Below are 26,090 nucleotides of genomic sequence, written 5' to 3'. Positions count from 1 at the left end.
TGAGCACAAGCTGCTCAGGGAATGAGGGACACCAGAGTTATCAACCAACAAAGACTGTACAGTCTTCATAAGGCACAAAAATGCCACCAGAACAGGGCCTAGAGCCCTCTTTGTTCCCTGTGTGTTCAGGCCACCTCCAGTAACCAAGTGTGCTGCTTGGAACTTCCCCTATCAACCACCAATGAACAGGGCTTAAGGTGGAGTACTCTCTACCTGTGCCCTCTCCCATGAGAGGCCCTGTTCAATGGACTCCATCTCCCCAAGACCTTTCCAAGATGCAAGGATGATGTTCCAAAAGCAAAATGTCACTGCTGGGCATACAGCCTGTAGTGATCTGAATGTGATGCCCCCTATATTTCAGGTATTTGAATACTTGGTCTCCAGTTGGTGGCACTTTTGGGGAAGGTTTAAGAGTGGCCTTGCTAAGCCGGGCGGTGGTGGCGCACGCCTTTAATCCCAGCACTCGGGAGGCAGAGGCAGGCGGATCTCTGTGAGTTCGAGGCCAGCCTGGGCTACCAAGTGAGTTCCAGGAAAGGCACAAAGCTATACAGAGAAACCCTGTCTCGAAAAACCAAAAAAAAAAAAAAAAAAAAGAGTGGCCTTGCTGAGCCTTTCTGAGATCTGTGAGTTCGATGCCAGCCTGGTCTATGGAATGAGTTCCAGGACAGCCAGGGCTGATACACAGAAAACCTAACCTCCCCTTCCCCCCAAAAAAGTGACCTTGCTGGACATAGTATGTCAGCGGGAGGCCAGGCTTTGTGATGTGTGTGTGTGTGCGTGTGTGTGCACAGGTACATGCATGCAAACCCCCTCCCTTGTGCCTGTATGTAGTTTAAAATGTGAGCCTTCAACCATTCCAGCCACACCTGCTCCCTCTGCTCCATCATCATGCGCTCTAACCCTCTGGAACCATAAACCCAAATAAACTTTCTTCTTGGTCATGGTGTTTTATCACAGCAACAGAAAAGTGATAAAGTAAGTATCAGACTATTGTTGTGACAGGCCTGACATGACAAAACCAAAACAAAACAAACAAAAACCAAAAAGACAAAAAAGGTATCCCGAGGCTAAGTTGGAAAGCAGTAGTCTCATTTCTTGGTGGAGGTTATTTCCAGGCAGAACCCCAGGCCTGCCTGCTGCCATGCTTCCAAGACCACAATGGTGTCAGACCAACCCTCTCCACTTGTATTTATTTATTTATTTTTATGTGCATTTGGTATTTTGAGCCACTGGGAGTCTGTCCTACAGAGTATCAGGCCAGTGCTGCAAGGAGTGGTCTAAGAAGGGACAGAACTACCCACAGACACTGGGCTGCAGAAGGCTTGATGGGACTCACTGCTTCCATCTGCTGCTGATCTATGTAAATTTTACCCACATGCTCATTCTAGTAAGAGGGTCCTGGGGTAACTTTCCCACTGGAAGCAGAAACTACTTCGTCACTATGTCTTCACCTTTACCCATCCTAGGAAGCACATACTGGGCCACCACTGCAAAGACATAGTCCCAAATCCATCTGGGGAAGGGGGCTGCATTTTACAAATGTACCACAATCAAGGCCTGCCCAAGGCCACAAGGTTCACAGGGCTAGACTTGGGGGGTGGGGGTTGAAAACATGTCCATTCAGGACCTCTGAACTTTATCTTCTCCAGAGGAACTCAGGAAAACACACCTCACTATACATAACAGAACCAGCTGCCTACAAGGCCATCACCAGCTGGGGTGCCATGTGTGAGCTGAAGTGGGTGTGGCTGACTGGGTTTTTAAGGAAGGGGAATATTCTCTAAACTACTCTAGTCACACAGGTGTCAGATGGATCAAAATGCAGCTCAGAACAAAGACAACAGAGCACTTCATCCTAAGGCTCAAGACACACTTCAGATTTCTATCTCAAAGTGAACTTGAAATAGGTACCTGTGCTGTAAGGAAATGACAGGTCCACAAAGAGAACTGTGGTAACTGGACAGACAGAATCAGAACATAGAAGAGGAAGGACCCCATGGGCATGTATTTTCATTTTATAAAATTAATTAATTAATTAATTAATTAATTTGGTGTGTGTGTGTGTTGCCTGTGTGTATACATGTGGACCACATGCACACCTGGTATTCTTAAGGCCAGAAGAAGGCATCCTGGAACTGTAGTTGCAGATGGTTATGAGCCACCACATCGGTGCTAGGAATTCTACAAGAGCAGCTGGCCCCATATTTGTCAGTTTTGGGGGAGGGGTGCTGGGAATGGAATCAGGGCCTTGCACCAGCTAGGCAAGTGCTCTACCGTGGAGCCTCTCCACCGAACCATCGTGCCTGGAGGCACCCAGAGTGAGCCTAGCTGCACCTCCAGCTCCTCACAGACATATCCAGACAGGATAGTATCAACAGCAGACCGCACACACAGGCAAATGGGGAGAAAAGCAGATACAAGATGCTGAGTATGGAAGGAGATGGGCACAGAGCAGACCCACGAGGGTTGGAGGAGGGGCAAAAGGCTCATCCTCCAGATGAAGACCCTCAGAAGGGCGCAGTCAGCACCAGATGAAGACCCTCAGAAGGGCGCAGTCAGCAATGGCAGCCCTGTGATCATCAATACTTCACCACATTTCTTTCTTAGCACAACAAGCTGAAGCCTATGTCATCCCACAGGCCAGCTCTGCCTCTCCATTGTTCACTACAAATGCAAGCCAGTCAAGTACACCATCCAGAGCCGCTGGTCTGGGCCACCTCCAGATGGACATGGTCAGGAGGAACACGGTTGCCAGAAGGAAAGGCTCCTGTGACTCTAGGCACTTGACTAACCAGAAAAAGAAAGCCATGCTGTTGGCACAAAGCAGCCTGAAGATGCAATGAGGATGGTTTCCTCTCTCAGGGAGCAGGGAAACACATGGCATTCAGAGGCCCAGTGGTAAGGTCAGCCACCTGGGTGGAGTGGCCAGGAGATAAGCTGCTGGCTTCCCAAGGGGAGGCATCTGCTCTCCAACATGGGGGAAAGCCATCTGCAGGCGCAGGTCCAAAGCCATCCGGGTTATACCCTGGCACAGTGCTGACAGGTGGGCACAGACTAGAGTGCTCAAGGCTAGTGATGAAGAAAATAACACACCATTCTTGTTGGGGAGCAAGCAGGTACACAGACAGTGCTGCCTGTCCTGCCCCTTCCTCGAAGGGTTCACAGTGTGGATGTACTAAGAGCTATGCTGACGAGCCCGGAGAGCAGGCCACCTAAGCCCTACAGCCCTAGAACCCCCAGTCAAGCTCCAGACCAAACACAACCACCACCCTGTGTCCCAGCTCAGTCTGCAATGAATGTGGTCAAGGAGAAAGGAGAGAAACATTCCAGAAGCCAGCTGCAAGAGCAGACACTGTCCTGCAGCCTGCAAGCCAGCTAGAGAGTCAACGGGCACCAGGGCAGCCAGTTCTCCACCTGTACACACCAAACCTTGTGCTCTTCAGCACCATGGGAGTCCTGTCCCATCCAAGCTAGTATGGGTGCTAGAGCTGCTCTCAAGAACCTTGGGAATCAGTTATCAAGAATTAACTTATACAAACTTGCCGGGCGTTGGTGGCGCACGCCTTTAATCCCAGCACTCGGGAGGCAGAGCCAGGCGGATCGCTGTGAGTTCGAGGCCAGCCTGGGCTACCAAGTGAGCTCCAGGAAAGGCGCAAAGCTACACAGAGAAACCCTGTCTCGAAAAACCAAAAAAAAAAAAAAAAAACTTATACAAACTTATACTCAAGGCTGGAGAGATGGCTCAGCAGTTAAGAGCACTAGCTGCTCTTCTAGGGGACTAGGGTTCAATTCCCAGCAACCACATGGCAGCTCACAACTGTCTATAACTCCAGTTCCAGAGGATCCGACACCTTTACACAGGCATACATGCAGGCAAAATACCAATGCACATAAAATAATTTTTTTTATAAAAGAAAATTCTACACGCTATTTCCTGTTGACTTTATTCCATCTTGGTTTCTGTAGATCCTCATGCACACATTTGGAGCAAATGGTGTGGAGCAGGCAGCTCTTCCCAGCCTCAGGAAGCCAGCCACTGGTGGGAATGCAGGACACCAGAAGATACGCTAACCGGGCTGTACCTATGAGCTCTGGAGTCTGCAAAAGCCCTGACACTGTGAATGAAGTTGGGTTTTTTTTCTTTCACATGTATGTGTATGTACACTGTGTATGCATGTGTGGCAGTCAGAGGACAACTTGCAGACATCAGTTCTCTATTGCACTGTGTGTGTCTAGGGAGAAGTCGGGTCGTCAGGTAGGCACCTTGCCAGCCATTTCCTCAACAATACAGTACAGCAACCACACACATATTGTTCAGCATGTAATAGGTAAAAACTACTCTGAGATGATTCAGAACATATGTGGCTGGCCACAGTCACACAGCACTTGGGAGGCTAAGGTAGAAATGTCAGGAGTTCAAGGCCAGCATGTTTCAAAACTCCAAATATGTATGTAAATAAATCAATTATTTGTGGGTATTTGTAATTATGTACAGACTAGGCATTTTATGTAAGATACTTCAGTATCTATGTACTTGGTACCCACGGTTCTGGAACCAACAGGAGGTGACCAGGTATAGGTGTGACATACTTTGTCCAGTGGGTTTCTCTGAAGAACTCACCACTGCTACACTGATACCACATTGCATGAATGATTGTTTTGAAATACTTGAAATAAGTCTGAATGAAATTAAAATCCATTTGCATGATTATATTTCACATTCATACAAATGAAGACAGAAGGATCTAGATCTAGATATGCCAACTCCTGTAACTTTTTTTTTTTTTTTTTTTTTTTTTTTTTTTTTTTTTTGAGACAGGGTCTCACTACATAGACCAGACTGGCCTGGAACTCAGATTCTGCCCACTTCTGGGATTAAGATGTGCACTACCACACTCAGCTCCCAGCAAAGTTTCCAACATTAACTAAGAAGAAGCTTCTAAGTTCTTCTAAGTTCTAGTTTGAATAATAGTCTCCACAGTATCATCAAAGCCACAGCTTAACACACAAAAAGCACTCTTTATGGAACAATCTTCTTTAAAACAAAACACCAAATCAGTAGGGATGAATGGTGCACACCTTTAATCCCAGCACTTGGGAAGCAGAGGCAGGCGGGTCTCAGTGAGTTCGAGGCCAGCCTGGTCTACAGAGCAAGCTCCAGGATAGCCAGGGCTACACAGAACGACCATGTTCTAGTTAGGGTTTCTGTTGCTATGGTGAAACACAATAACCAAAAGCAAGTAGAGGAGGAAAGGGTTTACTTGTTTTACACTTGCATTGTTGTCCATCACTGAAGGAAGTCAGGATAGGAACTAACACAGGGCAGGACCTGGAGGCAGAAGCTGATACAAAGTCCATGGAGGAGTGTTGCTTCCTGGCTTGCTCAGCCTGCTTTCTTATAGAACCCAGAACCACAATGGGCTGGGCCCTCCCCCATCAATCACTATATAAGAAAATGCTTTAAATGCTTGTCTATAGCCCTATCTTTTAGAACCCCCAACACACACACATACACACACACACACACACACACACACACACTTTCTCTGTGTAGCCCTGGCTGGCCTTGAACTCAGAGATCTGCCTGCCTCTGCCTCCTGAGTGTTGAAATTAAAGGCATTTTCCGCTGCCCCACCCATATGGAAGCATTTTCTTAACTCAAGTTTCCTCCTCTCAGATGACTTTAACTTGTGTCACATTGACATAAAACTAACTAGCAGAACATGTCTCAAAATACAAAACAATAACAACAAAAAAATCAATATTGTCAATACTGTCCACTACAGTCCCTAATGCTGTGACCCTTTAATACAGCTCCTCATATTGTGGTGACCACCAAACAAAGTATTTCATTGCTACTTCATAACTGTTATTTTGCTACTATTATGAATCGTGATGTAAATAAATATCTGATCTGTGACCCCTGTGAAAGGGTCTTTCTGACTCCCTAGGGGTTGCAACGCACATGTCAAGAACCACTGCTGTAGAGGCTAGAACAGTAACTGACTTGCTTATCACTCAAGCACGTAAGTTGGGATTTGAAGTTTCTTACCCCTATGCCTCATTGCTCCAGCTTCTCCCATATACCAATGAACCCAAGTGATGGTAATGACTATCCCACTGCCCCTACACTGCTACTGAAAATCCTCCTGCATAGTAAATACATTTCCATACGTAAAGTTACAATTATGGGGTCAAAGGACCAGAGCATGGCTATGGCTCTTGCCACATAAGTTTCCAAAAGGGTGGCAGTGGCTCTGAGCTGCAGGCAGGGTGCCTGGGAAATGTTAAAGGGCATGGCCAGTCCAGCCTTGGCCTGCCTGCCACCACCATTCTTCCCCTGTATCTGAGGAGTAGGTATGCTTTCTGAGTATCAACCATGCCAACATTCCTCTGCCCATGGTCTCTTCAACTGTTAACTTTGAATACCTTCTCCACACAGGAAACCCCCCACCCCACACTTCTATCTTGATCCCCTGTCTGCCGCTGCAGCACACAGGGACTGGGAGAATTCTAGTCAGGTCTGCAACCTGAATGTGCCAATCTTCCAAAGAAATGTGCCTTGTCTGGTGCAGTGGCACAAGCCTACCATCCAAGCAGGAGGAGGCTGAGGCAGGAGGATCATGGGATTCAGACCAGCCTGGATTACTCTGTGTGAAAACAAAATAAAGATGGTGATCCCTTCCTTCTTGAAGTGCCTTCCCTTCTTGAACAGTCTCTCCAGTATGTAGAACTGGGTATCACCACTGTCACTCCTAAGGACTGTCTGAGCAAGCAAGCACAGCACCTGTGGAAACTAGCCAGCTGCCTACACTCTCTTCCCGGGGAATGATCCTGTTCCCGGAAGAGAGGGAAGAGGCTCGGCCGGTTCAGCTCCTACCTGGGGAACTACTGACAAGACAGGCCCGCCCTTCCTTTTACATAGACTTGTGGTGATGCACACACATCTGATGTGATTTGTCCAAAGAGCACAACTCTAAGACAGAGCTGGAGAGATCCAACCCAGGCTGAACCACCTATTTCTTGCACATTAAATGTTATTTCTTCCCAAGCATCTTCCTTTTATCAGGGTAGGATACAGGGAGAGCCTCAGAGGATTTCATCAAACCCCACCATCAACATATACTTGAACACTTAGAATCTCATCACAAGACCCCACAAGGCTGGAGGTGAGCCACTCAGGAGCTCCTGTGACACCACAGAAACCACATTTGGCTAAAGGGGACAGCATACCCTCTGCACCACCGAAGGCTAAGTGCTCAAGGCCCAAAGAGTATCTATGCCACTGGGGCACTGGTGTCCTGGGTACCTTTCTACGTAGGCAGCTGTGCCTCCTGATGAGCGCAGGCTTCCGGCCCCACGATGGAGAATGGTCAGCTGCAGGGCCTCACCAGGCCTTATTGTTTTATCTGTAAGGTGGCCTGCCTAGCACAAGTGAGCACACAGTGGGAACTGACAATGCTCTCGTCAATGCCTCTTAAAGGCTTTTTAGCAAGGAGCAGAGAGTGTGGTGTCTTCTAGAACTCCCCACCCCCTACCCAGCACTCCAGAGGCTGACAGGAGTAACAACAACTCCAGGCCAGCATGGTCTACATACTGAACCCCCCCCCCCCAAAAAAAAAGGAAGAGTTACAGGAAGTACGTGGGGGACTTGGGAACGTAAGTCCATCCTACAAGTCTACTGGCATAGATAGAGTCAGGGGCCTGCCCTGGCCTATTCAAGCTGCCTGACCTCTGGAAACAAGGCCCTAACCCTTACCTTTCTCATGGGACAGGGAGACAGTACGTCCCTCACGATCAGGATGACTGAACAGAAGCCAAGCACTACTACCACCGTCACACCTCAGACCACACAGGGGGACACTAGCTCATCTCACGATAGGCACCCAAGCTTGGAAACATTAAGACACTCTCACTCCAAGATCACTAGAAAGCAACCAAGATGACCAAGAGCATGTATACTCATGCAGGCCCAAAGGGTTCAACATATCAGGTCCTGCCCAACAGCGTGCACAATCTCCACACTCATCAAGAGTGGGTAACACACACAAGTCAGATGAACTGCAGGAGAAACCAAGGTGGTGGGTCCTCCAAAAGAGCCTACCAAGTCCTGCCACCCCAACCTCCATACTGTCAAGTGCATGCTATGCCCAGGCCTCATGAAACCCCCAAACCTAACCCATTCCCCTAGCTTAGGCACTACTGTGCTCAGGAGCTGATCCGCCAGCCGAGGTCTGGTCAGAGCCTGGGACCCAAAGCACTCACACAATTCTGTCCCGACTCTCATTGTTTGAGGGACAGAAAAGCCAACTCCGAGGGGAACAGTCAGCTCACTCAGCAGCCCTGACCCAGCAACAAGCATCTCACGCCTCTTCCACCTACATCAACGCCAACTCCATCAACAGAGTGCTACAACTTACACAGGCTGCAGTGGATCGCAGTGCTTCCCTGAGCTAATCACTGGTCAGGAAGACAGAGCCCTACAACTGGCCAGACTGAGGTGCTGGACTGGACGGCAGTGGAGCTGGATGACCAGCTGTGTGTTATTAGCATGTTAGCACCCAAAACGCCGGCCATTGCATCCCCACTCTCAACAGCCTCTGGAGTCAGTGGCATCTACGTCCTCTTAAGAAAAGGTTGCAAACTAAGCTTTCCCAAGATGGAAGGCAAACAGGGATACCAGGTTACAAGCGAAATAGTCTGTCTTCATCATATGCCACCCAAGGAATTGTGGGTCCTTGGTAGTAAGCAGTGGGTTCCACCAGATAAAACACCCCAATCCTGGTTTGTAGCAACTGGCTCTGAGACTAACCAAGAGGAGATACAGGGCCATACAACTGAGTATTCTAGAAGCCCCAAGATCCAGCCTCCTGGAATAGGAGAGCCCAGGATCCTTTCAGGTGGCCTAGAATGGCAGACTACAACACCAAAGAACACAGCTCAGCACACCTGGGGCCAAAGGGAAGGGTCACCTACTTAAGACTGGGCTGCCTGGACATGGGGTGTCCAGGAAGAGTTCTGGACAGACAAGGCCCATCAACACAAGAGGAGAGCTTTAAAAAGCCACGAGGGCTCAAATGGTTCTGGTAAAGCCAAAATGATGGGCAGGGGACGGCGGGTACCCCAGAAGGGGATGCACACAAAAAGGGAACGCCAACATAATAAGAAGGCAAGGGCCAAGGCTCACTGGGAGGCTGCATCATGATGGGTACAAAGACAATGCAGCAACCCAGGAAGGCATTCTGGAGTGACAAACACAGCAGGTACTCTGGAGCCCAGGATGGCTCATTCTGCAAAGCAGACAAGGCCACTTTACATTCCCTATCTGATGGCACAGAAACCACATCTGAGACTGGGACCAGTCCATGTCCCTAGTTCCTAGAAGGACTAGTGCCATGTGAGTTCCAACCTTCCACAGCAGCAACCCATACAAGCATGATCAGTCAAATGCACCATGGTGTGGTCTCCTAATCCCAGCCCAGACCAGGTGGCCAACCTGTTGGTCCTGCAGTCTCCACCTTCAGGACTCTCCTGGGGCACCTACAGATTCTATCTGCTCAGTAGACCCTGCTTCTTTTGGAAACTTCCTATGGGGATTGGCACTTTCTTACAGCCCCATCCCCACTGAAATTGGAGACAAGACAGTGATTGCACACAACAACTACTTGGCCTGGTCTAGGAGGAGCTGCTGTTTTTGCCACCATGTGGAGGAAGCCTACCCATGCTTGAGCACCCCCAACACACACACACACACACACACCTGTACATGATGACACTGAGAGCAACATAAAATGTGGTTCCCTTCCCTTCTCCCACCTCAATTTTAACCCCAAACTACAGTGATGACTCGGCTTTGGGAGGAGGGAAAATGTGACCCGGCAGAACAAGAGTTTGACAGCCTGGACAGGGAATACTCAACACCCCATTCCTGGGAAGCCAGATCCAAGTTCTTCCTAGGCAGCCACCAGTTGTCAGAGTGGGAACTCAGCTCCTTTAAAACCAATGACAGCAGCACCTATTCACAAACCTCCTTGGTACCAGCTAGCCCTAAGCTGCAAGAGCAGAGAGCCACCAGCTCTCATGTTGCCCAGAGTGGCCACACAACAAGCATCCCTTGAGCCTGTTGTCTGGTCAACCTAAGGGAAGCAGCAGCCTGGAAGCACAGATACCAATTTCCAGTTCCCCATGTTAACCAGGGGAATGAAACAGACAAAAGGAGACAGGCAGGGCAATCAGACCAAACCAGACCTCCTGCTCCCAAGCCTAGGGCCCCTCCATCCACACAGGGTGTGGGCTCTGGCCTAGGGCCCTTGTGTGGACAATAGGTCTGAGCTCTGCAGTTCCTCAAGTACCAGGGAAAATGATTTTCAGCACCAAGGGACACTCATGCACAGTGAGGGCCAAAGTGGCAACCCACCACACCTGCACCAAGCTAACAGCTTGGCACCTGGGGGTGATCACAGGCAAATTCAGAGCTTGCAATAAAACCCTAACAGGCAGCACTTAGGCCTCTCTTCTTGCACACCACCCTCTACTTAATGGACTTTCCATCTCAGCTGGTCTCACTGGCCCTCTAGAGGCAGCCCTCCAGACCCTGCCATGGGCCCAGCTAATTGATGATGCTATCACATCAGACATCGGAATAAAGCAAGTGCTCTGTTGAGGGAGCCCCCAAAGGTAAAGCAGCAGGCTGCACAGCTGAGTTAGCCAGGATGTAAGGATGGGTGTTCGGCCACGAGCCAGCTAAATGAACACTAGAGTTTCGAAATGGTGAAGACTAGCGAGCCAAAGGCTACCTTCCCATCAACAGCAGGCCCCGCAGCAGACACTGCAGGTAAGACCAGGCAGTGTTCACCCTAAGTGGATTCCACAATGGCTAGCTCTGAAAACAAACAGGCCAGGGGAGGTGGCTTAGCCAGTAGAGGTGCTTGCTGCCTGTCCCATGCAAGCCTGACAACCTGAGGTTTTTTTTACCCCCCAAACCTACATAAAGATAGGAGAACGAACTCTATCAAGTTGTCCTCTGACCTCCACACAAGTGCCATGGTATACCTGGTCCCTCTACACCCAACAAAATTTTTTTTAATTAAAAAGAAAATGTCAGGTGTAATGGTACATGCCTTTAATCTCAGCACTCAGGAGACAGGTAGGCAGATCTCTGAGTTCAAGGCCAGCCTAGTCTACAGAGTGAGTTCCAGGACAGCCAGGGTTACACAGAAAAACATTGTTTTGAAAAAGAAAAAAATCAATCAAGCAAGCAAAACAAAACAAGACAGGCCACCCGTTACCATGGTAACTAGAGTTCACCCCAAAGAAGATGTAGCCACTGGACCTGACAGTCAGGCCAGGACTTAATGAAGGAGGTGAGGCACAATAAGCCATCCCAGAGACAAACTCCAGCCCCAGCCAGAGTCTGTGTCTTACTGATATATATATACACACCATCCCTTAGACTTGCTTTGTTGTCACACACACCCCAATTATTGGGTCCACCCAGCTCAGTTGGAGTGGCGACCACATTGCCCCTCACACAAGACTCACAAGAAAAGATGTCAGTGGAGCCACCATCACTATCCACAGTGCACTCTCAGCAACTCACCAACCACTGATGTGTGCACCACAGAGCTCCTGACCAGAGTCAAGACACTGCACAAGGCAGAGGGGCCAAGGGTCTCTGCAGTTAGGCCTCCCTCCTTTCTACCTTCCCCCAGTAGTGACACTACTCAGTAGTCACACTGAAGGGAAGTCTATGGGGACACAGTAAAATCCAAAAGACTCCAAGTATGAAGCACTTCTATGCCCAAGCATTTTAGGTAAGGGACACTCGGTCTGTTTGACTCTCCTCTCAGATAAGCTCAGAGGTGACTGTGGCCTGGCCTAAAGATTGGAACCTGAAGCTAGGCATGATGGCACATGCCTTTAATCCTAGCACTCAGGAGGCAGGGGCAGGGAGATCTCTATGAGTTTGATGCCAGTGTCGAGGCCTACATAGCAAGTTTCTGACCAGCCAAGGCTACAGCAACACCTTTCTCAAAAAAAATTAAAAATTAAAAATTTTTAAAAAAAAAGCACTGGGTGGTGGTGGCGCCCACATTTAATCCCAGCACTCAGGAGGCAAAGGCAGGCAGGCAGATCTCTGTGAGTTCAAGGCTAGCCTGGTCTACAAAATGAGTTCTAGGACAGCCAAGACTGTTACACAGAGAAACCCTCTCTCAAAAAAATCAAAACGAACAAAAAAGGCTGAGACACGAACAGGAGGCAGGTGCCCACTGCCCTTTCACAGGTAACAGGGCAAGCAGCAGCAGCAGGACTAAGCTCCACCGTCAGCCTGATTCCATCTATGTGGCCATGTGGCCGCCGAGCCTCAGTCCGCACAGCAGACATCCGCCTCACAGGACTCCCATGCGTGTGCTTGAACGCACGTGAAGCCCTGAAAGCTGCCAGCACCTGACACCACCTGCTCAGGTGGAGCTGAGACAGTTCCAAACCAGCCCTTTCCAGACAACCCAGCAGGCGCTGGGAGGAGCTTGTAAGCACATGGAAAAGGCAGAAAACAAGACCCTTAATCAAAGGTGGGTGTGGGGCAGGCCACTAGTTACAGGCAGTCGGAAGTCTGAGGAGGATCCCTTGAGCTCAGACATTCAAGGCTAGCCAAAACACAACAACCAGGGGAGAGTGGAAAGATGGTTCAGTGGTTAGGAACACTTACTGATCTTCCAGTGCTTCTGAGTTGGGGATCAGCATCCATGTCAGATGACTCACAACTACCTGTAACTCCAGCTCCAAAAAATCTCGTTCTCTTGCACGTAGGCACGCACACTCACTGCAGCCCATCATAGCTGTGCACGCCTTTAGTCCCAGCACTATGGATGCAGAGGCCAGCCTGGTCTACATAATGAGTTCCACGACATCAAGAGCTACACAGTAAGACTTTGCCTCTAAATAAAAAAAAAAAAAAAAAAAAAAAAAAAAAAAGGGGAACCCGTGCAGTGAGCTTAGTGGTTTTAAACAATGAATGTTACACGGGAAGAAATGTGTATTTCAAGATCATGGGAATGATTTCCAAAAAAGAGGGAGCTATGGGGATAAATGGGGCTCCCCACCAGAAGGAATACAAAAGTTGATTCCAGGTGTCAAATACAGGCGAGACCCGCTTTCTTTCTTGTCTAAGATGGTTCCCAACTGAAAATGTCACTTCAGAGCCACACCCAAATTTGAGAACTTTAAAAAACAACAAAACAGCTACACAAAGCACACCAAAAAAAAAAAGGACAGATGATTGGAAAGCTAAAATAAAAATGGGGCCGGGCGGTGGTGGCGCACGCCTTTAATCCCAGCACTCGGGAGGCAGAGGCAGGCGGATCTCTGTGAGTTCGAGGCCAGCCTGGGCTACCAAGTGAGTTCCAGGAAAGGCGCAAAGCTACACAGAGAAACCCTGTCTCGAAAAAAAAAAAAAAAAAAAAAAAACTAAAATAAAAATGGGTTCTTGCATTCAAAACCATTTGGAACCCAGAGTTTAAAGTAAGTGAAAGGGGTGTGCTGGAGAGACCCCTAGCAATTCCCAGGACCCTAGTAGCTTCAGCACAGCTCACATCTCCAGTAGCTCCAGCTCTAGGGGACAGGATGCCCTCTTCTGGCCTCCTTAGGCACCTGCACCAATATGGCATACACATCACTCAGACACATAAATAAATACAAGTCAATTTTTTTTTAAAGTAAAAGGGTAAAAGTTGCAGGAACCAGGAAGTGAATAAATATACAAACAAAACACTTCAAACCACTATCGTGGAGGCTCTGAGCTAGAGCTCAGCTCTGCAGGAAGACAGGCTGGGCAGTACTGAGCCCATGCTTCAGGGTCACCCAATACTACTAGTTAGAGACCCAGTTTGCTTAGTCTCTCCTGGCCCCTTAGCTAAAGACAAGCACCCATTTTCAGGGTAAAAGAGAAAGCAAATGTTCTCCTCTGTGCCTGGAAGCCAGTGTGCTCGTCTAGCAACACTGGCTGTTACAACTGCTGCTGCCAACAGAAGACACCATGCCTACCTCTGAGCTCAGGGGAAACCTTTTTAAAAATTAATTTATTTATTTTGAGACAACATTTGTGTATAGCCCTGGCTGGCCTGGAATTCACCATATAGACAAGGCTGGTCTGGAACTCAAGAGATCCTCCTGCCTCTGCCTCCCAAATGCTGCGTGGATTAAAGGCATACATCACCAAAGCCTGCAGAACCTTTCTGTGGTGATGGTTCCTGGGCTCCCCAGGCTTCCCAGCCCCAACGGATGGATCCAGAAAAGTGCTGAAGCTCCCCAGCTCAGAAGCTGTAACCCCAGAGGCCTGGCAGGTCTGCATCCCTAGAGGGACATCACATCACCTCACCTGAAGTGTGACCCCCCTTCAACAATCCATAGAGAACCACAGAAGCTTGGGGAACTAGACGGCCACTACACAGCCCAAGGGTCCTGGTGGCCCTGGACTTCATAGCCTGCTGACCATTCAAGACAGCCCTAAGGGGAAGCAGGGCTTTCTCCCAGGATTCCTGTCTCCCACCCTTGGTCTACACTCACACAGTACCACATCACTTCAGATAGGGTGCTCACCTATAGTACCAGCTGCCTGGAAGAGTTAGGCAAGAGTTCCAGGCTAGCCCAAAGCAGAAGAGCAAGCTACTAACTAAAAAAGGAAAAGAAAATGAAATTTTAGCCTCAGCCCACATTCAAGACCTCCAAGAGTTCTCTCAGACAGCTTGAAATGTGCACAGCCCCATCCTGGAACCCACAGGACAAACTGCTCAGAGACTGACCAAGTGGACAACTCCTTCCAAGTTTACCCCTTGGCACCAGAGACAAACCAAGGGCTAACCGCCGGCACCTGCTGTTAAGCATTTAATTCTTAACTTCAGATGACAGGATCCCAGACAGGCATTTCATGCTCTCAAGAATTCTATCTTGAGCAGAGCAGTGGTGGCCTTCAGGAGGCAGAGGCAGATAGATCTCTGAGTTCAAGGCCAGCCTGGTCTAGAGAGAGTTCCAGGACAACCAGGCTATACAGAGAAACCTTGTCTTGAAAAACAAAAACAAGAAGAATTCTATCTTGGGCTAAAGAGATGGTTCAGAGGTTAAGAGCTCTTGCTGTCCTCACACAGGACCTGGGTTTAGTTCCCAGCACCCACATGGTGACTTACAAACCTCCATAAGCACATTTATAGTGCAAATACACATATGCAGGCAAAACATCCATATAAAGTCAATCTTTTTTTAATTTTTTTATATTAATTAAAAAATGTCAAGCTGGGTAGCGTTAGTGCATGCCTTTAATCCCAGCACTCAGGAGGCAGAGGGACTCTGTCTCAAAAAAAATCTTTTGGAGGCTGGGGAGATGGCTCAGCAGTTAAGAGAGGACCCAAGAGGACCAGCACCCACATCAAGATACTCACAACCATTCCTGGAGACATGATGCCCTCTTCTGGCTCCCCAGGAACCTGCACACATGTGGCATACACACATACACACATTTTTTTTTTTTTTTAAAGAATCCTACCTTTGTCTAGCAAGATGGTTCAGCAAGTACAGGCAGTGTGACACAAGCCTAGCAACCAGAGTTCAACCTCTGGAACCCACATAAACATGGAGGGAGAAAACTGAGTCCACAAAATTGTCCTCTGACCTTCACAGATGTACCATAACTTGCAATTCTCCCCTATCAGGCACACACAAGCATGTACACAAGCATACTTAACAAAACAAACAAAACAAAACAAAAAGAATCCTACTTGCAAATAAAGACACAGGGAAAGTGTTCCGCTTGGGTTCAAGAGTTGCAGCCCTATGGCCAGACATGCACACCATTTTGGCCTCCCTTGCCAGGCTCCAGGTCCCCAAAGGCAGGGACTGAGTGCACTTAAGTTCGCCTACCACCCCAAGCACTATAAGCACTAGAGAGAAATAGCTCTGCCACCTTCTCAGATTTACCACAATTCTCCCTTGATGATGAAGACGTAACTGCATGGCCTCCCAGACCTGAGACTGGGAGGACACTTAGACACAGTGCAGGTTCACTCACTCAGGAAAGGCATCCTATTTCATAGGACCCTAAACTAGGGAACACATGTGTCCTGAGAATGAAAGGAGTGCAGACAAAGTAAGGCCACCCAGGAAACACACTGCCTGCTTGCTACCTGCTGCCCAAACTCAGCTGCCTATTCTCACAACCAGCAACTATGGGGCCAGGCAGCCTGAGGGCAGCTCACCCCTAAGAAATGAAAAGGAGCAGCCCCCAGCTTCAGAAGTCTGTTATGAGAAGCAGACAGATTCTCAGCAGTCAAGCTGGGGCCAGTTTGGGATCTAGTTGTGCTGAGGACTGCTAGAGTAGATGCCCCTTCACCCAACCCTAATCCTGGCACCCTGAGGTGTCTGTCTGCCACAAATAGCAACATCCTAAATCAAGGGACAATACAATACTTTTAGATCTGTGTCCAAGACAAAAGTCCCTTCCTCCAAGCTAGTGTTAGGACAGTTCTCCAGGCCTCTAGGATCTCCAGCTTTGGGAACCATCTAAAAACTCTCCGAGGACAGTCCTCAGAGAGACAAAATATCAAACAAGACAGGATTCCAAAGTGACACTTGTTACCTTGTTTCCCAAAGTTAGAACTGCCATACTGCTCTTCTCCTGAATCCTAGTCACAGTAGAGAACAAGAGGAACACCACTGTACAGGACCAGGCAGAACTGACACACTCAGCTCCTGTATCCTCTTTCCAGCAGGATCACTGGCATTTTAAGTTAGTGTCAAGAGCTGTCACCTTGCAGCAGAAAGCAACGCTGGAGCACAGACAAGGCCAAGTTCCATGCTTGTTGGCACTGGGAAAGAAAGAGCCCCTGTAATGCTAACAGGTTCCTCTCTCCCAGCTCCAACTAGAGGACTGGCGGGCCAGCCTCCCCTACTCAGTAAAGCATCGGCTCAGGCCACCCTTCCACCAGGCTAACACTTCGACAATGACAGGAGCTAACTGCAAAGGGTGCTCTGAGCCAGGGCCTTAATGCAAGGCCAGCATCAAAGCACACTGCTCCCGGCTCTTCACACCAGCTCACCCTGCTTCATGCCTTGTCCAAAGTCAGATCTCCATTTCTCAACCACGCACAATACTACTCAATGTCAAAAGCGCTATCACTTAACCCTGGTAAGTCCCTAACTCTGAGCCAGTCACCTTGCATGAAGTCGGTAAGAAACAAAAGCATCTTGTCCTCTCCTGACCACAGCAGACATCACTAGCATTATGCTGTCAAAAAGGCAACTGGCTTCACCCCACCTCCCTTTATGGGGCTATTGGGAAGAAAGAACAGAACACACTGCTGGGGTGCCATACAAATTAACTAGGGGTGGATACTATCTCCTTAAACAGCTGGAAAAGTTCACACAATCCATCTTGCATGAATTCCTGAAGCAGGCACAGAAGGCCTTGTAGAACAACTCATGAAGCCACTGCAGCCCTTTCAGATTTGAACCTAGGTCTGGAAGAAGCTCTTCCAAGACTGCCCACCAGTTACTCTGCTGCAAGAAACTCGCAGGCCGGCAGAGGCAAATGACTCCAAGTGATGGCCATGGTGCCTGCTTCTTCAGGAGTGAGAGGAAGACAGCAGCTCCTGGGATCTCCTGCTCCAGAGCCTAGCAATGGTTGGGTCAAGTCCTTCTTTATGAGCCTTCTCTGGCCTCCCACTGCTTTGCGCCCAGGACCACAGACCTGCTTTGGCAAGCTCCATGCTGGATCACCCATTAGCTTTCCATGAGGCTCTACTGTCCTTCCATTGTCTTGAAAAGTGAAATCTGTTAGCTACAAGGTCACACCCACATTCCCCACAGACACATCTCAAGCCACCTGTGATTTTCTCAGTCACCAAGGCTCCAGTTAGGCCATTCCACAGCTGGTCTTCAGGACAGAGCAGTCCCAGGGCTTCTTAAGAAAATGGGGGCTTGAGTTACAGGTTCAAGAGTTGAACCAGCATGGAGAAAGGGATCAGGACTCTTCTCTAGGAAATGAGACAAGACAGGAACATCCATGAGGACCCAATATCTCAGGAAGACATGGCTTTCCTCAAACAGGGAGGGCATCACAGGACCAAGAACCTTGTCCCTGGCCAAAGGGGGACTCACTCTGATTTCTGTGACAGTGTAAGTCATATCCTTTGCTGTTATTTACAAGATTACAAGCAGATGTACAGCATACTTTAGAGACTGTCAACACCGAGCTAACACACTGAGGTAACTGAAGCTTCCAGAGTTCTAGAAGTCTGTTATCGGTCTTTTGGAAGGGAGAGGGGGGACTTCCTGAAGCACAGAGCAGAAATGGCTTTCCTCTGGACACCTCCTTGGTCAAGGAGCTGGCCAGTCAGATGTCATTCCCAACTTCAGAGGCTGCGAACAGTAGGTCACCTGCCTGGCACTGACTTTCCAAGCAACAGCTAAATTTGTTAGCCACAATTGCACGCTCATAAAGGTAAGCATTAAATGACACCAATCTCTGTCACTTCTCTCTGAAGAGGGTTAATTTTAGTGTAAGCTCTTCAACTCTGTCCCCGTTTTGTGTTTTTTTTCCACGAACATCTTAAATATGTGTCAATTACCAAGTGGTGGAACTCATAACTGGGCAGAGCAGATCAGAGAGTCCTGTGCCAGCACACAGCTCTTACCTGGGCCCTGAGCAATCCCGAGAAAGTGCAAATGACTGGGTACCCTTCGATGCCTCAGGAAGAGATCAAGGACAGTCCTGCAGGCTGAGTTCTACAAAGGGTCCTGCAAAGCCAGCACCTGTCACATACATATAGCAGTGCTCATGGATGGTCACTGACACATTGCATTTAGGAAAAAACTTCCCTCCTCACTCAGAGACAAGTTCTCAACTCCAACCACCACAATGAGGTCACATCACTACAGCCCTTTGAGATATACACTCCACTCCAAGTAACTAACCCACAGGCCAATGAATCTAGTGACACTTAGGCCCAAGGGAAGACTCAAGAAACTAAGTTTGGGGGCCAGGCATAGCAGTGCATGCCTTTAATCTCAACACTCAGGAGGCAGAGATGGGTAGATCCACTGTGAAGCCAGCCTGGTCTACACACACAGTGGATTCCAGAGACTCTGTTTTAAGCACCCACCCCCACCCCCGTGCCAAAAAAGAAAAACTAAAATTTGGGCCTTCTACCTTCCTTCTTTTACCCCCAAAAGAAGCCTTTTAGTCAAAGCCTTACCTAGCCCTTGAACGCCAAGGTCCTGTCCCACCTGATCTACAGCATCCTGACTGACCGTCAAAGCACTTGCTGAGCCCAACACTCTCACAGGCAGCAGTCAGGATCCCTGGTAATTTCTTAGCCAAAGAGTGAATACACAGGATTGAAGAATTATACTGTGGAAGCTGGACAGTGGTAGTGCACGTCTTTGGGCGGTGCAGTACTTGGGAGGCAGAGGCAAGCAGATCTCTGAGTTCGAGGCCAGCCTGGTCTATAAAATGAGTACACAGAGAAACCCTGTCTCAGGAAAAAAAAGAAAAAAAAAAGAAAAAAATTACACTGTGTACATTGTGGCTTCAGAAAAGATGTAAAAGCTACCGAGGCTACATTTTCATATCACTTGCTTTTACCTTGTAACATCCCAATCATGTAATTGCAGTAACACCAGTACATGGCAAAAAAAAAAAAAAAAAAAAAAAAAAAACACCAAAAACCAAAAAAACCAAAACCTTAAAAAGACTTTAGGAGATTTTATCTAGCCTGTCCCTACTCCACCCCCAAAAATGTCTAAAATATTTGCTAAATCAGTATCAAGGTGATCTTAATGGGGCCTGTCAGGAAGACAACAATTCATAGAGATCAGGACACCTCCGTTTCTACCAAGACTGAACAAACCAATGTGAAGTCTTCTGAACACACCAGAATACAGCATATTGTTAAGAGTAACAAGCCAAAAAAATAAACAACACCCTGATCAAACCTCAGTTACCTGGCCAAGGCCAAGATGATTTTTTTCCTTCCATCTCGAGCATATTAAAAAGTGATCTCAAAGGCCACTTCCTGGTCTCCCAGCAAACACTTCATACCTGGATGCCTGTGCATCTTTCCATGGCCCTGCTCCTCCCTGGAACAAGGACCCCCGCCCCACATACATACATACATACATACATACACATACACACACACACACACACACACACACACACACACTGCCAACAAACCTTTAGAAACAACACAAGAACAGATGAGATTAGTCTATGCTCACACGGGAAGAAAAGGGTGTCCCTCTGCTCACAGGACCCTTAGCAGAGAGAAATGAGACATGAAGTGACCCCTTAGAGTTAACTCTTGACAGCCTAGAGACCAAAGCACCAGGCTGAGTCCCTGAGGTGAGGCAAGAGCGATGGAAAGAGGACCGGAAGGTAGGGATGAGAGAAAAATCGACTGTGATGGGCAGTAATTCAGTACCAAAACCCCAGGCTCTGGATTCCGGTCAGACGCGCAATGAGGCGTTTAAGCCAAGAAAGGTGACAGGAAGGAGCCTATCCTTTGCAGGGTCGCCTTCCTAGCTAGCGACCCCAGGAGGGGTTCAACAGAGGTATGTCAGTCTCAGAAAAGAGGGGAGGCTCTCCAGGGATCCCAAGCAGCAAGAATGGGGACAGGGCGGGCCTATGGTTCTCTCCGAGTTCAAGAAGGCGATTTCAGCCAGAAAACGGGAAAGCGAAGAGAAGGAAAAGCCGAGACTCCAGCGACGCGGGCTCCCCGAGTCATCGAGGGGGCACTAGTTGCTTCCCACCTTGCCCCCCGCAGGGAGGCCCTCCCGGGGGGTCTCAAGTCCCGGGGTCGAGGAGAGGCAGGGGGGCACGGTGGGGAGCACCAAGGGCGTCCAGGCGGAGGCAACCGAGGGGAACCAATTCAGATCTCAGCCCCAGCGGTCCCTCAGTCCAGGCCGCGTGAAGCCTCGGCCTCAGGTACCCTGAGCAGCCGAGCTGCCGGCCTTGCCTGCGGTCCCCGGACCCGGAGAACGAGAGGCCGAGATGGCAGCGGCTGTGGCGGGCAGGGCGCCGCCGGGAGAGGCCCCCTGACCGGGGGCGCGTCGGAGGGGGAGGGTCCCGGCACACGCGGCCTCGGTCCCCGATCTCGAGGCAGTCACTTACGTTGCTCTGGGAGTCGATGGCCTGCAGCAGCCGGTCCCTCATCTGCTGCGGAGACGCCGGAGCCGCTGTCATTGCCTGGGCGAAGCGGGGGGGAGCGGCCGGGCCGGCGGGCGGGCGGGCTGAGGCGGGGGGACGCGGGTCAGTCACTCGCCAGCCTCCGGGAACGGAGCCGCATGTTCCCCGCGGCGCCGGAGGAGGTCGGGGCGCTCGGGGAGATGGCGGAAGACGGAGGGAAGCGGAGGGGACCGGAGCTCGGGCCCCGGACCGCCGCCGCCGCCGCCGCCGCCGAGCAAGGAGGAGGAGGAGCCGACGGAGGAGCCGCCGCCAACACCGCCGCCGCCTCGAGAACCAAACTCCAGTGAGCTGCCCCCGCGCTGAGCACTCTGGGTAACCCGCGCCGCACGCAGCGTCGGCGCCACGCTGAGGAGGTTGGGAGATGGGGGCGGGCGGAGACGCTGGACTTGGGAGGGGCTGGCTCGCGGGCCCCGCCCATTACCTCTGCGCCTGCGCGGGCATGCGCGCTGATCCCGTCGCTCCCGCCCCGCCCCACGGTCTGACCCAGAGAGCCGTTGGGAGGCAGTTGGGCGGGGCAACGGACGCTGCTTAAGGCCACGCCCACTCCGGCCTGGGGGGCGGGGCTTCCTCGCGGAAGCGCACCCGCAGAGTCCTGGAACTCGGACTCTTCCTCGGAGCTGCGTCTGGACTGCGGAGACGGGGAGACCCTCCGCCGGGTCGGGGGGACCTCCTGCGTTCAGAGACGAGGGCATTGGAGCGGCCATAGGAACGCTACGGAGGGCAGCGGTTGTCTGCATGGAGACCCGCGCCGCGAGGACCTCGGCGGAGTTCTGCGCAGCCGCCGCCGCTGCAGAAGCCCGAGGCGCGGGTCTGCAGGGCAGTGCGTGTCCCCATGTGACCCGCGCGCAGAGGGGACCTCAGGGCACGTCTGGAAGCCGCCGCCTCCGCAGAGGGCGCGAGCCTGCAGGGCCTGCGCGGCGCGGGCACCTCGGCTCTGCATCCGTCGGGGGCGCGAACCCAGCAGGAGACGCCGCTTTTTGTCGCCGGCCTCGGGGGCGGCCGGCCCGAAGTGGCAGGATTCAGAAGCCCGGCGTCTTCCTCCGCGCGTTCACTTTGCATCTCAGGTGCCGGAAAACAGGAACGCCTCACCGGGGAGGAAAGGAAGTTCCAGGGTCACCCGGAGTTTTAGGTCTAACCAAGAAACGGAGGATGTCAAGTGTAAGGGCTCCGGGTCCCCTGTCTCCTACAGATGATGGGGTGGGAGGGCGGGCTCCGACTTCAGCGCGCTATGCTACAGTGGCCTCGAGAGAAATAACTTCCCTTTTGTGTCGTTGCCTTAAAGATCCAGACTGGAAACCGCATGTGCTCCCGAGAGCGGGGCGACACCTGTTAATTTTGGATTTGCTATACTTCTAGGGAGTGTCCGGTGGGGGAGGGGAGGAAGCCAAGCATTTAATTCCAGCGCTCAGGAGGCAGGAGGATCTCTCGAGTTCGAGGCCAGCCTGGTCTACACAGTGAGTTCCAGACCAGCCAAGACTACATAGTAAGGCCCTGTCCTTCCCTCTCCCCCACAAAAAAATAAAAACTTTATTTAGGCTGGTTGCTTGGTTCTGCACCTGGCAGAAGATTGCATTACACTAGTAGAATGAACACATGCTTCTCACATACACTCTCCCTGGCACGTGTTTGGAGCTCATGGTCCAAGTTGGAAAGCAGCCCATTTTGAAGATACATTTTATCTCACCAGATAAGCAAAATAAACAAATTCCTCAGACACCCGATCCTACTTTTGGTGTATTGAGACAGGGTTTTTGTGAAGCCTGAGCTGGTCCTCAAATGTTTTGTTCCTGCCAGTGCCTCCCCAGTGCAGGACTGCAGACTTGCCAACCTGCTTTCTTTGATTATTATTAGTAGTTGATTTTGGGTTTTTTCTCACCCTTATGCAGCCCTGCTGGCCTGCATCTCACTCACTGTGCAGTTCTGGCTAGCCTGGAACTGGAAGGGATACAACTGAATCTGTCTCCCAAGAGCTGGAGTGCACCACCACCCCCACCACCCCCACCCCCACCCCCCACCCCCCGCCCTGCAGACCTGCATCCTTTTTCTTTTTATTTTTTTATTTTTTTTATTTATTTTTTTTTTTTTGGTTTTTCGAGACAGGCTTTCTCTATGTAGTTTTGCTCCTTTGCTGGAACTTATTTGTAGACCAGGCTGGCCTCGAACTCACAGAGATCCGCCTGCCTCTGCCTCCCGAGTGCTGGGATTGAAGGCATGCGTCAGACCTGCATTCTTAATTGTTCATTCAGTGGTATAGTATGCCTTTGTTCAAAACAAGTATTATAAACAGGCAGTTGTTTTTGCATGAGTCAAGTTAGGAAAAATATTGGAAAGCATTCAATTTACCTGCTGGCTGGATTATTTTAGACTTCTCCCCAGGTTTTTGAGACCATTTGTAGCCTAGCCTGGCCTTGAACCTTTTTTCTTTTTTTTTTAATTTTTTAGATTTTTTTTTTTTTTTTTGGGGGGGGCCTGGCATGGTGGTGTATGCCTTTAATCCCAGCATTCGAGGAGGCAGGAGGATCTCAATCCAGCCTAGTCTACTTAGTGAGTTCCAGGACAGATAGGGATATGTAGAGAGATCCTGTCTATAAATTAATATTTTTCATTTGATAGTAATGTTTTTCCTATAGTGTGCCCATGTGCATGCCTGGTGTCCACAGGCCAGAAGAGGGTGTCAGACACCAGGAACTACAATTACAGGCAGTTGTGAGCAGTTGTGGGGGTGCTGGGAATTGAACCCTGGTCTTGGACTCTTCATGCTGCCTCCACTTCCAGAGTACTGGAATTATAGGCACGCACCACCCACAACACCTGGCTCTTCTCTTTTACTTGTGAGATTAATTTTTATGTGTGCTTGTACGGCTCATGCCGTATGTATTCAGGTGCTTCAGGCAGGGGCCGCATCATTTGGAAAATAGGAATTGGACTCAGGCCCTTAACTGCTGAGCCATCTCTCCAGGCCTTTTTCTGATTTTATTTATTTGGTTTTTGTTTGTTTGTTTGTTTGTTTTTTGTTTTTTTTGTTTTTTTTTTTTTTGAGGCCTTTTCTCTGTGTAGCTCTGGCTATCCTGGAACTCAGAGCTGTGCCTGCCTCTGACCCCCAATACTGGGATTAAAGGTGTGCGCCATCATACCTGACTCCCATTTTCTGATTTTAAAATAAACTCAAATATTGTGGAAGTCCTATACACGCAACTTTATCTCATTTAATTGTGGTTGGTTATGTGATGAGTGTGTATAGAACATAGTGTCTGTGTGTGACGTGTGTCACTGCTCACATGTGGAGGGACAAGTATACCTAGTGAGCCGTCTGGCCTGCCTTGTTTTTTTGGGGGACAGGCTCTCCCTGTGTAGCCCAGCCTAGGTAGGAATATGTGTTCCTCCAGCTGTGTGAGACTCAAGTGAAGTCCTGTTTAAAAGTGACACTAGCTGGGCCTGGTGGCCTACTACTGGCACCCCATTGGTCAGAAAGTGGACACATGAGGATCAGGATTCAGATACAAACTTGGCTGTGTGTTGAATTTGAGGCCCACCTGGGCTATGAATACATAAACTGTCTTCAAAGGGGGAGGGGGTGTTGGCGTGCCTAGAGAGATGACTCAGAGGCTGCTCTTCAAGAGGACCCAGGTTCTATTCCCAGCGTGTATATGGTGGCTCAACAGCTTGTTACTCCAGTTTCAAGAGATCTGAACTCACCTTCTGACCATGAGGGCACCAGGCATGCATGTGGTACACAGACGCACGTTTAGGCAAAAAACACTCACATAAAATAGAAGGAAAAAGTTTGTGGTTTTATTTTATTTATTTATTTTGAGACAGGGTTTCTCTGTGTAACTTTGGAGCCTGTCCTGGATCTCACTCTGTAGACCAAGCTGGCCTTAAACTCACAGAGATCTTCCTAGCTCTGCCTCCCGAGTGCTGGAATTAAAGGCGTGCGCCACTGCCACCCAGCTAAGGAAAAACTTTTAAGTGAAGTTATTAATTAAAGTTTTGATTAACTCTGAAGGGAGTTCACAGACATGTAAAGTAATTCAGTGCTTATCTATATCCAAATTCAGAATGCACAAACTTGCTCTTTGGTATCCACATTTGAAGCTAAACCCTGAGCCAGGTTGGTTGGCCCTTAGGGCCATGAACACACCTGCTATCGCAGCATTGGGCAGAGGAGGACAGCAAGTTGGAGGGCCTGGTGAGTCTATATGGTGAGACCCTGTCTCAAAAACCAAGGATATCTCCAAGGAATCCATAACTTGTGAAGCAGAGTGCATCTGGGACATACCTGAAAGGGTGGCATTTCAACTAAGACCTTTCAGTGTTCTATACACCCTGACCTGGGGTGGAGAGAATTCCAGGAATTTTTGCAAAGGAAGCAACTGGAGCGAACAAATGCGCACACACAACACAGGAGGTAGTCCCTGACAGCATTGTCAGCAGGAGGCAGAAGCCAGCCTGATGGAATACCAGGATGTTGAAACAGGACAGCCTAGGGGTGTAGTGAACTATTATCCAGGACTGTGGAGGTTAAGACAGGAACAGGAGCTCCAGGTCATCCTCAGCTACAATGTGGGCTGCAGTGTGGCCTACAGAAGCGCCCAACACAGTGGCAGACGTCTTCCAGCAAGACCACACATTCTAAGCCTACCCAGACAGCAGCAGGAACTGGGGACCAAGTGTTAAAACATCTGCACCTAGGGGGCCAGTCTAATTCAGACCACCACGCTGTACTCCTTGACCCCTGTGGTGGTGTAAGCCTGATAGGCTCACAGTGAGTGGCACTATTAGGAGATGTGGCCTTCTGGAGGAAATGTCCCCATAGGGTAGGCTATTAGATCTCAGAAACTCAAGCCAGGCCTAG

The 26,090-nt window shown here is 49.7% G+C and overlaps 2 protein-coding genes across 2 annotated transcripts in view; one reads left to right on the top strand and one right to left on the bottom strand.

The window, feature by feature from the left end:
- Nucleotides 1-21,987, bottom strand: part of Med26 (mediator complex subunit 26) — a 42,359-nt gene extending 20,372 nt beyond the window's left edge. Inside the window, exon 1 of the mRNA XM_006989898.3 lies at nt 21,161-21,987. Coding sequence (XP_006989960.1) covers nt 21,161-21,232 — 72 coding nt within the window. The 5' untranslated portion in view covers nt 21,233-21,987. The remainder of the gene's footprint in view (nt 1-21,160) is intronic.
- On the top strand, nt 21,334-22,771 carry LOC143269138 (uncharacterized). Its single transcript, XM_076553825.1, has 3 exons — nt 21,334-21,518; nt 21,723-22,393; nt 22,592-22,771. The coding sequence occupies exons 1-3, from the start codon at nt 21,334-21,336 to the stop codon at nt 22,717-22,719; spliced, it is 984 nt and encodes a 327-aa protein (XP_076409940.1). The 3' UTR covers nt 22,720-22,771.
- The last annotated feature ends 3,319 nt before the right edge of the window (nt 22,772-26,090 follow it).

Source organism: Peromyscus maniculatus, chromosome 17, assembly GCF_049852395.1.
Source record: "Peromyscus maniculatus bairdii isolate BWxNUB_F1_BW_parent chromosome 17, HU_Pman_BW_mat_3.1, whole genome shotgun sequence".
NCBI lineage: Eukaryota > Metazoa > Chordata > Mammalia > Rodentia > Cricetidae > Peromyscus > Peromyscus maniculatus.
This window is presented reverse-complemented; position numbering and strand designations above follow the sequence as displayed.

Coding starts and splice junctions, on each gene's coding strand:
- LOC143269138 (XM_076553825.1), top strand. CDS start 21,334: ATGTTCCCCGCGGCGCCGGAGGAGGTCGGGGCGCTCGGGGAGATGGCG. Junction 21,519..21,722: donor GCCTCGAGAACCAAACTCCA/GTGAGCTGCCCC, acceptor GGTCTGACCCAG/AGAGCCGTTGGGAGGCAGTT. Junction 22,394..22,591: donor AGAAACGGAGGATGTCAAGT/GTAAGGGCTCCG, acceptor CTATACTTCTAG/GGAGTGTCCGGTGGGGGAGG.